Consider the following 17,574-nt stretch of genomic DNA (forward strand, 5'->3'; position numbering starts at 1 on the left):
TTTCCGCTAACTTGGGATACCTTGGGGTGTCTTCTTTCCAAAATGGGGTCATTTGTGGGGTGTTTGTACTTCCCTGGCCTAGACATGGCAGCAGAGAACATGGGCATGTGATGAATTGGGTTCGTGGACCAATATGACCGCAATTCATGCTTTTTGGTTAGGCCCATGTTGAGGAGAAGGCCCAGAAAAGTTTTAATTTTGGAAGCTTGGACTGGTTTCCACCAGAAAGACTGGGCATAATAGCTTCCCGGGTTGGCGGCTATAAATTGAGTGGCATACTGATTTGTTTCTGCCACGACCAAGTCCAAGAGCTCCGCAGTCAAGAACAGCTAAAAAAATCCCAGTGCCGAACCGATCTGAGCTGTCTCAACCTGAACTCCAGACTGGGCGGTGAAAGGGGGAACTACTGGTGCGGCTGAAGTTGGGGGCTGTCAATCAGGGTTTGCCAGCACCTCAGGGACTCTAGGGGCTCTACGGGCCTGTCTGTGCAGTGGCTGCGACGGGGGAACTACTGCACGTGCCACTGTACCAGCTTCAACTGCCCTTCTGGGTCTCGCCACTTCACCATGTTCTATGGCAGTGCTGGTACTAGGTCCAGGATGGGCTGCGCTGCTGGTGTATGCCTCACCACGTAATCCGACAGCGCCAGCCCCACTCTGCTGCCCTTGAAGTGGATCCTGCGCAACCTGTGGTCTAGCAACACGGGGCCGGGTACACCTGGTGGTATCAGGGACCTCAACCTCCTCGTCCGAACTTTGGGTCAGACTGCCACTGCTTTCTACAGGTTCATATTATGACCCGCTGGATTTGTCACATGAGGGTTCCCATTCCTCATCCGACTGGGTCAGAAGCCTGTAGGCCTCTTCAGAAGAATACCCCTTATTTGCCATTTGGTCAACTAAATTTAGCGGGTATTCCCTGAGACTACCCAAGAAAAAAAGCAAGCCTGTCTTACAAATGGGAGGCTAGCGAAGTACCGGAAGCCGCTGCGATTGATAAAAAATATCAAAACGGATTTTTTTTTATCGCCGCAGCACTTGTAAAGTGATTGTGCAGTGATAAAAAAATCATTTTTTTGTCACTGCGGCGGGGCGGGCATGGGTGAACGCACGTGTGGGCAACCGATCAGGCCTGATCGGGCAAACACTGCGTTTTGGGTGGAGGGCGAGCTAAGGTCACACTAATACTATTATAGATCTGACTGTGATCAGTTCTGATCACTTACAGATACTATAAAAGTACAAATGCTAATTAGCGATACGCTAATCAGCGAATCAGTGACTGCGGTGCAGTGTGGTGGGCTGGGCGCTAAACGATCGCTAACTACCTAACCAAGCGGCCTAAACTATCCTAAAACCTAACAGTCAATACCAATCCCTTTCACTAGGTGATTGACAGGGGCGAATTAACACATGTGGAATTATATACATAACAAAAAAGTGTGAAACAACTGAAAATATGTCATATTCTAGGTTCTTCAAAGTAGCCACCTTTTGCTTTGATTACTGCTTTGCACACTCTTGGCATTCTCTTGATGAGCTTCAAGAGGTAGTCACCTGAAATGGTTTTCACTTCACAGGTGTGCCCTGTCAGGTTTAATAAGTGGGATTTCTTGCCTTATAAATGGGGTTGGGACCATCAGTTGCGTTGTGGAGAAGTCAGGTGGATACACAGCTGATAGTCCTACTGAATAGACTGTTAGAATTTGTATTATGGCAAGAAAAAAGCAGCTAAGTAAAGAAAAACAAGTGGCCATCATTACTTTAAGAAATGAAGGTCAGTCAGTCCGAAAAATTGGGAAAACTTTGAAAGTGTCCCCAAGTGCAGTCACAAGAACCATCAAGCGCTGCAAAGAAACTGGCTCACATGCGGACCGCCCCAGGAAATGAAGACCAAGAGTCACCTCTGCTGCGGAGGATAAGTTCATCCGAGTCCCCAGCCTCAGAAATCGCAGGTTAACAGCAGCTCAGATTAGAGACCAGGTCAATGCCACACAGAGTTCTAGCAGCAGACACATCTCTAGAACAACTGTTAAGAGGAGACTGTGCGAATCAGGACTTCATGGTAGAATATCTGCTAGGAAACCATTGCTAAGGACAGGCAACAAGCAGAAGAGACTTGTTTGGGCTAAAGAACACAAGGAATGGACATTAGACCAGTGGAAACCTGTGCTTTGGTCTGATGAGTCCAAATTTGAGATCTTTGGTTCCAACCACCGTGTCTTTGTGCGACGCGGAAAAGGTGAATAGATGGACTCTACATGCCTGGTTCCCTCCGTGAAGCATGGAGGAGGAGGTGTGATGGTGTGGGGGTGCTTTGCTGGTGACACTGTTGGGGATTTATTCAAAATTGAAGGCATACTGAACCAGCATGGCTACCACAGCATCTTGCAGCGGCATGCTATTCCATGTGGTTTGCGTTTAGTTGGACCATTATTTATTTTTCAACAGGACAATGACCCCAAACACACCTCCAGGCTGTGTAAGAGCTATTTGACCATGAAGGAGAGTGATGGGGTGCTGCGCCAGATGACCGGGCCTCCACAGTCACCGGACCTGAACCCAATTGAGATTGTTTGGGGTGAGCTGGACCGCATAGTGAAGGCAAAAGTGCCAACAAGTGCTAAGCATCTCTGGGAACTCCTTCAGGACTGTTGGAAGACCATTTCAAGTGACTACCTCTTGGAGCTCATCAAGAGAATGCCAAGAGTGTGCACAGCAGTAATCAAAGCATAAGGTGGCTACTTTGAAGAACCTAGAATATGACATATTTTCAGTTGTTTCACACTTTTTTGTTATGTATATAATTCCACATGTGTTAATTCATAGTTTTGATGCCTTCAGGGTGAATCTACAATTTTCATAGGTATGAAAATAAAGAAAACTCTTTGAATGAGAAGGTGTGTCCAAACTTTTGGTCTGTACTGTATATGCTGTGAACTGTGAACTGTGAATAGTAATGCCTTCTAGTGCAATGTTTTGTTTTTTTCTAGTGTAATGCTTTAGTTTAAATGTCAGTTCTTGTTCCCCTGTCCATGGCATCTAGGATTGCTCCAAACAACATTTCATTGTATTGTACATTGTATTAAATTGTATTGTACAGTGACAATAAAGGCATCTTATCTTGTCTTGCTAATCCGCAATGCAGGTCCATTTCCGCACAGAAAGAAATCTGCAAAGTGTTAATGAGATTTGTGTAATCTGATACATTTGCTGGTACTGTGCTATGCTGTTTTTTCTGCATGGAAATCCGTGCTGAAAAAGCGCACGTATTCCGCAATATGTGCAGGTGGCGTAAGGCATCCCTGTACACATATTGTCCCACAAATAAAGCATAAAATGATAGCACTCACCAAAATCGTCCACATCAGTCTAGGAAGTGTATTGGTGTGAAACGGCCGTTGCCGCCTATTATGCCTGATGGCATCCTGCACCTCCACTGCCATTGTACAAGGTATTTTTGTCCAAGAATAAAGACTAATGCGGACGATTTTGATGAGTGCCATCATTTTATGGTTTATTTTTGGGATTATTTAGTGAATTTAGTCTTTAAGATAGAGCACCACCGTCAGTCTGCCAGAGGCCCTTATTCCACCGCATTTACTCCTGTTCCGATGTCAGGCGGTGTCATCCAGTTCTACTCTGTGTGTTCCTGTACACATATAGACCAAGCAGAATTGTCATACTCTTTATAAATTTGTAATATCCTGGCCATACTTTCTCCTTGCCTTCAGATGAACTCAGTGGAGATTCCATGGATATTACTGCTGAAGATGATGAGTTTATAAAAGTAAGCGATGAAGCAGAACTAGCAGAGGCTGAACGAATGATCGAAGAAGATGATGACATTAAGATTCAAATCAGAAAGGCACGACAGATTGCAGAAATGACAAAGAAAGAGTGTTTGGTATTTGTACCTGGCGAGCATGAAACTGAGGATCATGAAACTAATACAGAAGGCGATGATCAAGATGACTGGCAGGTAAATAACCCCCTCAAAGTGATAAATACTGACAGGATTTTTTTCTACGACTCTCTAAAAGCTCATGCACATGAACGTTGTTTGGTTCTGCATCTGAGCCACATTTTTTGCATTCACTTCTTTGGGGCCGCAAAAGATGCAGACAGCACTCCTTGTTCCATGGGGCTGCAAAAAATAGAACATGTCCTATTCTTGTCCGTTTTGCATTTGCGGAACAAACACAGGCAAGACACGTAGCGGTCGCGTGCATGAGCTCTAAGAAAGTTATGACTGTAGTTTAAGTGGTTATCCCACAAATTAAATATATATTTGATGCATACCAGTATTTTAAATATATAAATGCATTGTAATTTTCAGCCCTTTTCTCTTTTTTAACTTACCTCTGTAAGTAACCTACTACTGTGGGTGGGGAGAAGCTCATCTTTTGAGACAGACACCTGTAACTCCCAGGAATGCATTAAAGTCAGCTATTGTTAAACGGGATTCTGGTAGGTAAAAGTTAGGATAGGGGATAACTATCAGATCGGTGGGGTCCTACAAAAACGAGAACGGGGCTCCGATCTGATAGTTATCCACTATCCTATAGATAGGGGATAACTTTTACCTACTGGAATACCCCTTTAAAGGCAGTGTTCAGATATCTAGAGTCAGTCTGATGGGTGTGTGTGAAGTATGTCCATGTAATGGATTATAAATGCAGGTTCTGGGCCTGATTCACAAGTCAGTATTTCATGCACGGTGCTCTGTTTTGGGTGCAGCAAAAAAAAAAAAAAAAAACGCATGGTGTTTTTGCAACAACATATCTGTGTTTATGCTGCATTTTCTTCCAGCAAGGGACAACACACAGCAGACTTAGGGTACTTTCATACTACCTTTATTCTTTTCCGGTATTGAAATCCGGTAACGGGTCTCAATACCAGAAAAAAACGCTTCTGTTTTGTCCCAATGCATTCTGAATGGAAAGTATTCCGTTCAGTATGCATCAGGATGTCTTACGTTCCGTCCATTGTACCGTATTTGACCGGACAAAATACTGCAGCTTGCTGCAGTATTTTTTTCAGCCAAAATTCCGGAACACTACCGCACTTGCCGGATCCAGCATTAATTTCCATTTTAATGTACTAATGCCGGATCCAGTACCAAGAGTTCCGGAAATTGCCGCATCACTGGATCTGGTTTTCCGGTCTGCGCATGCGCAGTTCTTTCTAGCTTTGAAAAAATTAAATACCGGATCCGTTATTCCGGATGATACTGGAAAGACGGATCCGGTATTTCAATGAATACGTCTAACAGACTAACAGAAAAAAAGATATCCGTTTTCATACGGATTTCCGGACCCAGCAGGCAGTTCCGGCAACGGATTCTAACAACGCTAGAGTGAAAGTACCCTTATATTACATTAATGTAACTCAGTTTTGTAACTAATGTAATTCAATGTTGCTGTGTGTGAGTTGCCTTTTTTTCCTTTGCTGGAAGGAAACACAGTATAAACAAAGATATGTGGTTGCAAAATTGTTTTTTAAGCGTTTTGTTTAATTTTTTTACGTATCCAAAATGCAGCACAGCTGCGGGTGGCAGCATCCTCACTGTTGGTGACTCTCCATATTGCTTCCTTTGCTGGCTAGACTAATTTTTCCATCACATTATACACTTCTTGTTTCCAAGGTTACGACCACCCTGCAATCCAGCAGCAGGGCCGTGTGTGCACACTATAGAAAAAAGCAATGGCCTTTCTGGTTGCCGGGACTATAGAAGCCCACATAGGCAGGTGCATTTTCCTATAGTGTGCAAGCACAGCCACCAATGCTGGATTGCAGTGTGGTCGTAACCATGGAAACATGATGTGTATAATGTGATGGAAAAATTTGTATAGACAGCAAAGGAGGCAATATGGACAATCACAATACATTAGTATGTGGCTTGTATTAACTTTCTCTACATGATACATGTCATTTGCTGAAGTCAGACAAACTCTCAGACATACCTTATCTCTGTGTTGGCTACAGTCCTGGTTTTGATTCACAATCACTGATGCAAATCACCATTGACCAAACACTGACCAAAATCTTAACCCCTTAAAGGTCTTGAACAAGAATTATTGGCCCAAAACTATTACTATTAGATAGAACAAAGCTCACATCACCCAATATCATGTGTTGTGAATTATGCACATACCTATGATAGAACTACAATAATATTCCCAAGAAAACCACCAGACCATATGAAATCAATATTACACTTTATTAACAAGTATAAATTCATAAAAGTTAATATAAAACTAGTGCAGGGAAAAAGACAACATCAACCGGAAGGGGGCACAAAAAAAGCAATTCATGACAAATTTAATCAATAACACACGCAACAACTTTTCGTCTGCTACTGGGCAAAAAACATTTGTCCTATATTAAATCGAGTGTGCGGATTACAAATCGAAAGTCAGAATTGCTGTAACCCGTCACAAAATTTTGCTATGCATAAGTATGCCTAAATGAATTAAGCACTTGGAAAGCATTGAATAATTTTGACTAAAACGAGTTTTACTCCAACAATTACCTGATCTACATCAAAGTTTGCGTAGTAAACAGTGTATGAAAATGTAATGGAATAACAAAATTTCCAAAAGTCTAGTTTTTCAGTTTAAAAGTCTTACTTGAGCAAGGCCCAGTACTGTTAAAAGGGCTTCAGGCATCTGCTTTTGCGTTTGTGAACGGTCATATTTTCTTGTTGCAAAAACCAGCAGTAGCCCCCCATCATGTTGGGATTCCAGCGGCCTTGATACCCGTTCTCCATTGTAGAAATATCTTTATGGAACCGCTCTCCATGTTAGTCACTTGCGTGTCCTAAAAATTGGGTGGGAAAAAGTCAAGATGGGAATGAAAGAAATGCACTTTTAAATACAAGTTGTTCATATGCTGTAAGCATGTTGTCTACTAATTCAGCATAGTTTGCAGCTCGTCTGTTCCCAAGCAAGTTCTGCACTACTAGCACAAATGCATCCCAAGCTGCTTTGTCAGATTCTTGCGCTGATCATAAGGAGTGTATGTGCCACATATGTAGCAGAAATTGTCTGGATCGTTAACACATTTGCCTTTATCCATCTTAAGTTTCAAAACAGATAGCACTATAACAGATCACTTTATCAAAATCTGTCCAGCTTGCCTTATATACTTACTGCTGACATCAGCTTGAGTGCATCCGAAGAGGTCTGGACATGTCCATTGGAATATCTCCAATATAATGCATTATTATAACTGAATAGGCTTTGCATGTACAACTAAACCCTTTAAGGACCTCCTCCGTACATGTACGGCGGAAGTCCGGTCCCCAAACTTGGCGCCCGCTCGCACATGCAGTGGCGGCCATAGCCACCGGGTTTCTGCTATTTTAAGCCATAAGGCTGAACGCATACATTTTCTCTTTCAGATGCCGTGGTCAAATGTGACCACGGCATCTGAGCAGTCCAGAAGCGGAATTTGCGCACTTCCGCTCCCGAAACAGCGTTACCCGGCTGAGATCAGGGAACCTATTACATTGATCTAATAGGCTGAAGCCTCAAGCAGATGACTATACCAATACAGGCCACTAGGTGGCAGCATTGTATTGGTATAGTGCAAATGAAATTTTCAATGGTGTCTATATAGACATCATTGAACACAATAGGCAATCTAATGATTGACAGTTATTGTCACACAAGGTGACTTAAAAAAGCAAAAAGAAAAGTAAAAAGTTTTTGCAAATATAAAAAATTTAAAGTTCAAACCACCCCTATTTCCTTAAAATAAAAATACTTAAACAATAAAAAAATAAACATCACCGTTATCGCCGCGTGCGAAAATGCCCATACTATTAAAATATTACAATATTAATGGCATACAGCAAATGGCGTAACGGGAAAAACGGGCACTCCAAACCTCTTCCAGATCGTGTCAACCAGCTAGTTATGGTAAGCGTGGTTGCCACAATCTGAACCTTGTTTTAACAACGTCTCTTTCCTGGACCTGTAATAATTCTGTCCCTTTAATGGTTTGGAGCTTACCTATCTGTGTAGCTTCAAGGCTGGGCATTCCACAGAGCTGTTTTACATAAACTATATGTAAAGACCACAGCTGTTTCTGACTGTGTGCAAACGTGGCCACCACTGATGGAAGTCACCACCGGCCCTGGGAGAGATCTTAGAAGTTCAAATAGACATAAGACTCAGGAGTCTATTTGACAGATCTCTCTTGTTTTCATTGTTGCTGACAGGTTTCTACCCCTTCGCAGATGCTGCTCATTATCAGTCAGGTGGCTCTTTATATGTTCCGCCTCTCACTTGTTTCCCTGCGGCTGATAGCTCTTCTGTGGAGTACTCTGCTTGTGTGGTGGTTCTCCTGTTCCAGTTTCATCTCAAGCTAAGTCCTTTCCCTTTTCTTGGTGTGTCTGTCCTGACTAGGCCTCAGGGAGACACTAACTCCTTCAGTTTGGAAAGAGCCGGTTGCCTCTTTCCCTGTTCCCTAAGCTGAGGGTTTGGTGCAGTGTTTCAATAGCCTCAGGTTCCTGTGCATGTGCATTTCTACCATTGAGATTTGCATATGTTGATAGGAGCTTAGGGAGAGAATCAGGGAATGCTAGGAGGTGACCTCTTTATTTCCTTGGTTTGGGGCCTAGTCTGTTGTTGTTTATTTGTGGTCATCTGGATTTACCTAAGCAAATAGTTATGAGCCTCCTATTGGATTATTACTGCATGGGCGATTATCTTTTAGCTGGCAATAAGTTATTTAACCCCACTGGTGCAATGAGTTGCTTCTCATTTCTTAAACAACCACGTCGAAAGACACATCTCGTGGTCGTGGAAAATATGTTAGTCTGTTTAAGAAGGGTCAAATCATTATTAAAAACTGGAAGTATAGTGGGGGGGGCCCATCGTATTCGAGGAAGAAACGTGGCGGGAAAAAAATCCTAAATGATCGTGATCGGCGATCACTTAAACATTTGGTGAAATCAAATCGAAGAGAAACAACTGTAGAACTCAGGGCTATGTTTAATAGTGAAAGTAGGAGCATTTCCACACGTGCAATGAGAAGGGAATTCAATCGGTGAGGCAAACCAGAAAAAAAGGCTTACATTTGCTAGGGAGCATAAAGATTGGACACTTGAGCAATGGAAGAAGGTCATGTAGTCTGATGAGTCCAGATTTACCCTGTTCCAGAGTGATGGGCACATCAGGGTAAGAAGAGAGGCAGATGAAGTTATGCACCCATCTTGCCTATTGCCTACTGTACAAGCCTGTGGGGGTAGTGCTATGATCTGGGGTTGCTGCAGTTGGTCAGGTCTAGGTTCAGCAACAGTATGTGCTCCAAGAATGATGTCAGCTGACTATCTGAACATACTGAATGACCAGGTTATTCCATCAATGGATTTTTTTCTTCCCTGATGGCACGGGCATATTCTGAGATGACAATGCCAGGATTCATCAGGCTCAAATTGTGAAAGAGTGGTTCAGGGAGCATGAGACATCATTTTCACACATGGATTGGCCACCACAGAGTCCAGACCTTAACCCCATTGAGATTCTTTGGGATGTGCTGGAGAAGGCTTTGCACAGCAGTCAGACTCTACCATCATCAATGCAAGATCTTGGTGAAAAATTAATGAAAATTAATGGATGGAAATAAATCTTGTGACATTGCAGAAGCTTATCGAAACAATGCCACAGCGAATGCGTGCTGTAATCAAAGCTAAAGGTTGTCCAACAAAATATATGACCTGTTTTTTTGGTGGCAACTTTTTTTTGGGACAGGCAGTGTATGTGTGTATAATGTGTTTGTGTGTATATATAATGTATGTTCTGCATAGCTGTGTGTGTATAATGTGTTTACTGCACTGTGTGTGTGTATTTGTATAATGTCATGATCATGGAGAATTTAAAAAAAAAAGTACCTAAAAAAAAGCAAAACAAGCATGGCAGGATACTACAGAGCAATGACAGCAGACAGATTATTTTTCATACATTTAATGAGGTGACCACATGCGCCATTGCTGTTTGTTACAGTGGTCAGCATATGACATACTAAGGTCAGGAGCTGACCAAAGCTATTAAACCCCTTTACGCTAGACCACGAGGACATCTGTGTTGGTCGCATGGTTATATGTGCCCACATTGCTGAGAAAAACTATGTTTTAATAGATGCAAACGGGCCTCTAGGGCATTGCCGCTACACCTAGAGGCCCCACTTTCTCTGCAACTGCCTCGGGGGGGGGGAGCTTTGTTTAATCTTTTTGATTATTATATTATATATAACTTTTTTTTAAATCTCATTATGGGATTACTATTTTATAAGTTTATTATATTTTATTGAATGTGTTAGCATACTTCTGTGTACCCTAACCTAAAGGCAGTCTGTGTCATTGTAAGACCGTGAACTGGTGAGGGACCGCCAGGATACAGCAAAGTCACAGACGAGGAAAGCAACAACACACAGCTTTGTCCAAAACAGAAACTTTACTAAAACAGTAATGTAAACACAGCAATTTGGTGGTGCACCAAAGATCTTATACCCCGGGCCCACAGTCACTGTCCCTGTACGGTTGGACAGATCTATCGTGATGGCATGCACAGCAGAGCCTGCAAGTCAATACTGTGCCGCAGAACAATTCTGTAAAGCCTGCCAAACAAACAAGTCTTAACTGACTAACTAACTAACTATTTGCAGGCCTAGACTTGGTCTCTGATGCTTCAGGTGCCACTAATATACTACGATAAGTAAACAGATTTACTGACCTGCGTCCGTTCTTTGTCAGAGAATAACTTAACTGAGATGGCAACCAGTCCCTTATCGCGCATGCGGCCTTGCTTTGTAGTTAGACTTCTGTCCAAATGCTGCAGCAGTCCTCCTGAAACAATCCCTCCTCCAAAGGGACGGATATAAGTAAGGGATAATGACTAGTCCCCCTCCACTGCGTACCCGATCACTCCAGGACACTCGGACACCAGGATGGAACAGGATTCTGTCTCACATATCCAGACCTTCCACTATGTCAGCTCTCACTTCCTGGTTCTCCTTTCAGCAACAGCAGCATGAGTCATCCTCTACTTTGCATATTTAAATCCAGCAGTAACTTAACTAGCTGTAACAGAGAACCAGCGACCTCCTGTGGCCAAAATGCAAAATGACAATCCTAAGGTTTAATTATGCACTATATGCATTATACAGGAAGAGCTATTCAAAAAAATCTCACATGACAACCCACTAGAGGTGGTCGTGTTCAGCAACCACCCCCATACAAACTCCTCCTATACATAGCGCTGTGGAGAGACACCAGCATTGGGCCTCGCTGACCGTCTCAGAGTGAGGGGCTCAGAAGTACTGGGGACATCAGGCATATCTGTCAGGGGAGGAGCTACTATACTTGTTCGTCACTCTCTCTGGGTGGCAAACCTGCCACAGCCGAGTCCTCTGTGGGTAACTGGGCAGGGACAACCCACCATTCCTCCTCCTCTGAGGGGCTTTCCTCTGAGCATGAGGAGGCATCTCCTCCATGCATACTTGTTTGTCAAAATTACAACGTCTCAACATATTACGGTGCAAGTTTCATGAGGGTCTCCCAGTCCCTACTGGCCCTACCTCATAGACTGAAATGGCAGGGTCTACCCTCCTTTTCACCGTGTATGGGACTGCCTCCCACTGCCCATCCAACTTCTCAGACGGCAGTTTGGCTATGACGATCACCCGGGGCATACCCATCCCTCTGCACTGGTCTCGGGTTGGGGTGTACCACTTGCCCCAGGCACTCCCCCACAACTTTGTGGATAGTTTTCAGCCAGCGGAAGTGCTCTTGCACCCATGCAATGGTACTTCTCGGTGGTGGCTCCATCAGGTCAGGCATGTGGAGGTCTTCAGTCATCCGTCTGGCTCTCCCAAACATGAGCATATGTGGAGAGTATCCAGTGTTACTGTGTACCCTGTTATTGTAGGCCCACACCAGGTCAGGTAGGTATTCGGGCCACCAAGCCTTTTGGCTATCCTCTAGAGTCCGCAGCATCTGGGACAAGGTGCGGTTAAAGCGTTCGCACTCCCCGTTTCCTTGGAGGTGGTATGGGGTAATACGAGAACATTCGATCCCATACAGCTGGTACAGTTTATTCATTAGAGTACCCTGAAAACACGCCCCCTGGTCCGAATGTATTCTCCGTGGACACCCGAACACCTGAATAAAGTGTTTGCAAACCGCTCCAGCGGCCGACTCTGCTGTCTGGTCTTTGGTGGGTACAGCCACTGCATACTTTGTGAAGTGATCTGTCATGACTAGACAGTACGAGTGTCCTGAGGTAGAGTATCCAATCTGCACATAATCCATCATCAGAAGCTCCAGGGGCGCTGAGGTCTGGATGGCCTGGACAGGAGCCCGCTGTTCAGTACTCTTACTCAGCCCGCAGGGTCGACACTTAAGACATGCCTCGGCCACCAGGTCGGCCAGATCTAGACAGTATACCAGCTGTTGGAGCCACGTGAACGTTTTGTCGCTCCCGAAATGGGCTCCCCTCTCATTGGCTTCCCTGGCGGCTTCCGTTCCCAATGACATGGGGATGACAATCTGTTGTCGGTACTGCAGCTCCGACTGTAAGTATATGGTCCAGCACAGGAGGCCCTGGGTAACGGTCAACTTATCCCACTGCCTCAACAACTTTTGGCCCTCTGGGGTCAGATGTGCTCGCTCTTCTGACCGTGGGTAAATCTTAGCCCAAACCCATTCTTTCCACAAGTCCGGGCAGCTATTATGGATTCTCTCCCAATCGGCCAATGCCTTTCCCAGCACCAGGGACATCCTGCACGCCACCCCACTTGAATGTGCCACATCCTGGAACACGGGTAATCGACCAAGGTCCGGAGTTTCAGTGTCCTCTAGCTCCTCATCGGCACTCTGAGCCAACAACCCCACAGGAACTCGGGTGAGTGCGTCAGCGTTGCCATTCTCCCTACTTGACCGAACCTTGATGCAGTACTGGTACTTAGAAAGGCGCGCCAACCACCTCTGCTCAAGCGTACCAAGTTTGGCTTTCTCTGGATGTGCTAACTGGTTGTTGTCCGTCATTACTTTCACCTGTGCACCTATCAGGTACTCCGCAAACCTTTCGGTCATGGCCTATAACAGCGCCAGTAGTTGCAATTTAAAGGAGCTTTAGTTGTCAGGGTTGCACTCTGATTCTCTCAGAGACCGGCTGCCATTGGCAATGACTCTCTCACGTCCATCCTGGACTTGGGATAACATGGCTCCCAGACCATGTAGCCTTCCGTCAGTGTACAACAGGAATGGAGTGTCGAACCATGCATAACCTAGAATTGGGGCACTGGTCAGCGCCTCCTTCACTGCTTCAAAGGCCTCTTGTTGTCGGGATATCCACTCAATGGGGCGATTCTTTGGGCCCCCTGCAGTGCCCCTTAATAATTCGTTTAACGGGCCCACCAAATGAGCAAACTTGAGTATGAACCTCTTGTAGTAGTGTACTCATCTGTGGCCACTTCTGGACGGCCTCCACCTTGCTGGGAGCCGGCTTTACCCCCTACTGGGTGAGCAAATGTCCCAAATACTCGATCTGTTGCCGAAACACTTGGCACTTCTTGGGCTTTATCTTGAGGCCATGGTCTCGTAGCCGTCCTAGGACCTGTCTCAGCTTCTGGATGTGACCTTCAAAGGAGGCCCCAAATACTACTATGTCGTCCAGGTATATCAATACTGACTCAAAGTTGAGATTCCCCAGGCAGTATTCCATCAGCTGCTGGAATGTTCCCAGGGCATTTGACAGGCCGAATGGCATCCGGTTGAACTTGTAGAGTCCCATAGGTAAAATGAAAGCCATCTTTGCTTTGTCCTTCTTGGCCACCGGTACCTGCCAATATCCACTGGCTAGGTCAAGAGTCGAGAAGAACTTTGCGTGGCTCAAGGCTGACGACTCCTCAATCCGCGGAAGTGGATGGAACCGGATTCTGTCTCACACATCCAGACCACCACTATGTCAGCTCTCACTTCCTGGTTTTTCTTTCAGCAACAGCAGCATAAGTCATCCTCTACTTTGCATATTTAAATCCAGCAGTAACTTAGCTGTAACAGAGAACCAGCGGCCTCCTGTGGCCAAAATGCAAAATGACAATCTTAAAGTTTAATTATGCATAGCATTATACAGGAAAAGCTGTTCCACAATCTCACATCATGCTGACACAGGGCATAATTTATTAGCAAATACATTCTTTATCAGCATGACCCAGGCTGCTATTAAGATTAGTGTACACTAAAATGATGTCCTTCATAGGTCCTCAGGGCTGACTGTGGATGGCTTCCTCAGTTTCTGATTGTGTCGCATGGAAACCAGGTGAGAAGAGCCCTCTTTGCTCATGAAGCTGTATGGGCCACAGCAATCAAAGGGTTAACATCTGGGATCAGAGCCAGCGCTAGGAACCAAGGCTGTTAGCAACCAGACCAGATGTCACTGCAAACAGAGGCCCTGTACCACCTGCTGCCAAATACTGTGGGGTTGAAGGAACATTTCCATCAATTTTTTTTCATATTACCAACCTATAACTAAATATTTTATGGATTTTTTATGGATTTTTTTTATAAAAATGGGTGGATGGTTTTATGGATATATAGGGTCATTTATTAAGACCAGTGTTTAAATACCGCTAATTGCACCTAAGTTATGTAGAGGTGCCGGCCTCCCCTTCCTCGCCCATGTCACACCCGCTTTTTTAGACCAGGAGTGAGCAGGGAAAAAGTCGCAGATTGGCTGCAAATCTCCTTTGTGACTGAATCTGCGACAGACATATGCGAAAAAAAATGGCATATATCTAATAATAAATGATCACCTAAATTATTAAAGTCACTTAATGGATTCTACAGTGCCTTGTTATGGAAGTTTTTCTTTCATCAAGTCAGGATATGAGACATCTGGATTTGAGGAAGTTTTTCCTTGCCGGCAAGGAGACATCATAGATGAAGATGTTATCAAAGTGGTGTCTAACATGTAGATAGAATACACAGTTGTCCTACTGTTATCCCAATTATACGCCTACTAATATAATGAGGATTAGCTTACAGTTTTCCAAGCTCTGTCACCTGTGCAAAGGTTAGGAGAGAGCAGATAAGCCTCTTTTTGTGAATAGTGAGTGCTGTTAATAGTGAATAGCAGGATTTTTTTTATTTATTTGTTATATTGACATTAAATATTAATAACGCCATTACCCTAAATTATTTAAAATATGTTTAACATAAAAAGTAAATACCACATAGCCTTACCTTCCATTATTCCAGTATTCTGGATAAAGTAGTGATGAGCGGCAGGGGTCATATTTGAATTCGCGATATTTCGCGAATATTTTGTAGAATATTCAGCGAATATTTTCGAATTCGAATATTCTTTATATTCTACGATTTTGTTACTTGAAAAATCGACAAGGTAATGATCGCGTCATATGCGACTTTTCGGAATGCAAATTTTCATAATGCAAATTGCCGAGCAAAAACATGATTCCTCCCTGCTTCTTGTTTGTGGGCCAATGAGTCATAGCACTATATCGAATATATTAGTTTTTTCAAATATTCAGAATATTCTAAAACAAGAATATATAGCAATACAGCGAATATTCGAAAAAAACTAATATAGAGCAATTTAGCTAATATACAGGGAGTGCAGAATTATTAGGCAAGTTGTATTTTTGAGGATTAATTTTATTATTGAACAACAACCATGTTCTCAATGAACCCAAAAAACTAGGGGGATATCTGTGTGTGCAGGTGACTATTACTGTGCATAATTATTAGGCAACTTAACAAAAAACAAATATATACCCATTTCAATTATTTATTTTTACCAGTGAAACCAATATAACATCTCAACATTCACAAATATACATTTCTGACATTCAAAAACAAAACAAAAACAAATCAGTGACCAATATAGCCACCTTTCTTTGCAAGGACACTCAAAAGCCTGCCATCCATGGATTCTGTCAGTGTTTTGATCTGTTCACCATCAACATTGCGTGCAGCAGCAACCACAGCCTCCCAGACACTGTTCAGAGAGGTGTACTGTTTTCCCTCCTTGTAAATCTCACATTTGATGATGGACCACAGGTTCTCAATGGGGTTCAGATCAGGTGAACAAGGAGGCCATGTCATTAGATTTTCTTCTTTTATACCCTTTCTTGCCAGCCACGCTGTGGAGTACTTGGACGCGTGTGATGGAGCATTGTCCTGCATGAAAATCATGTTTTTCTTGAAGGATGCAGACTTCTTCCTGTACCACTGCTTGAAGAAGGTGTCTTCCAGAAACTGGCAGTAGGACTGGGAGTTGAGCTTGACTCCATCCTCAACCCGAAAAGGCCCCACAAGCTCATCTTTGATGATACCAGCCCAAACCAGTACTCCACCTCCACCTTGCTGGCGTCTGAGTCAGACTGGAGCTCTCTGCCCTTTACCAATCCAGCCACGGGCCCATCCATCTGGCCCATCAAGACTCACTCTCATCTCATCAGTCCATAAAACCTTAGAAAAATCAGTCTTGAGATATTTCTTGGCCCAGTCTTGACGTTTCAGCTTGTGTGTCTTGTTCAGTGGTGGTCGTCTTTCAGCCTTTCTTACCTTGGCCATGTCTCTGAGTATTGCACACCTTGTGCTTTTGGGCACTCCAGTGATGTTGCAGCTCTGAAATATGGCCAAACTGGTGGCAAGTGGCATCTTGGCAGCTGCACGCTTGACTTTTCTCAGTTCATGGGCAGTTATTTTGCGCCTTGGTTTTTCCACATGCTTCTTGCGACCCTGTTGACTATTTTGAATGAAACGCTTGATTGTTCGATGATCACGCTTCAGAAGCTTTGCAATTTTAAGAGTGCTGCATCCCTCTGCAAGATATCTCACTATTTTTGACTTTTCTGAGCCTGTCAAGTCCTTCTTTTGAGCCATTTTGCCAAAGGAAAGGAAGTTGCCTAATAATTATGCACACCTGATATAGGGTGTTGATGTCATTAGACCACACCCCTTCTCATTACAGAGATGCACATCACCTAATATGCTTAATTGGTAGTAGGCTTTCGAGCCTATACAGCTTGGAGTAAGACAACATGCATAAAGAGGATGATGTGGTCAAAATACTCATTTGCCTAATAATTCTGCACTCCCTGTAGTGCTATAATGTTTTTTTTCAATAGTTGAATTTTTTCTCCAATCTGAACTTCAGATGAGAAAAAAATTACAAACTATTAGACAAAGAAGATTATAGCACTATATTAGCTAAATCGCTCTATCTATATTTGCTATATTGCTATATATTCTTGTTTTGGAATATCACAAATATTCGAAAAACCAAATATATTCGATATAGTGCTATATATTTGTTTTTTAGAATATTCATCATTTTTCCCATTTAAAGTCATGATTCCTCCCTGCTTCTTGCTTGTGGGCCAATGAGTCACAAACAAGAAAGAAGCAGGGAGGAATCATGTTTTTACTCGGCAATTGAAAAATTTGTGATAAAAATTTGCATTACAAAAATTTGCAATAAAAAAATCTTGAATATTTGAAATTACGAATATACACTCACCTAAAGAATTATTAGGAACA

The 17,574-nt window shown here is 43.4% G+C and overlaps 1 protein-coding gene across 2 annotated transcripts in view; it reads left to right on the forward strand.

Annotated features, from left to right (window-relative positions):
- The window catches only part of LOC122937792 (NFX1-type zinc finger-containing protein 1-like), a 226,278-nt gene that overhangs the window by 160,776 nt on the left and 47,928 nt on the right, over positions 1–17,574 (forward strand). For both annotated transcript variants that reach the window (XM_044292832.1, XM_044292833.1), the window contains one exon: positions 3,734–3,981. In XM_044292832.1, coding sequence (XP_044148767.1) covers positions 3,734–3,981 — 248 coding nt within the window. The remainder of the gene's footprint in view (positions 1–3,733; positions 3,982–17,574) is intronic.

The sequence above is a fragment of the Bufo gargarizans genome, chromosome 5 (assembly GCF_014858855.1).
Source record: "Bufo gargarizans isolate SCDJY-AF-19 chromosome 5, ASM1485885v1, whole genome shotgun sequence".
NCBI lineage: Eukaryota > Metazoa > Chordata > Amphibia > Anura > Bufonidae > Bufo > Bufo gargarizans.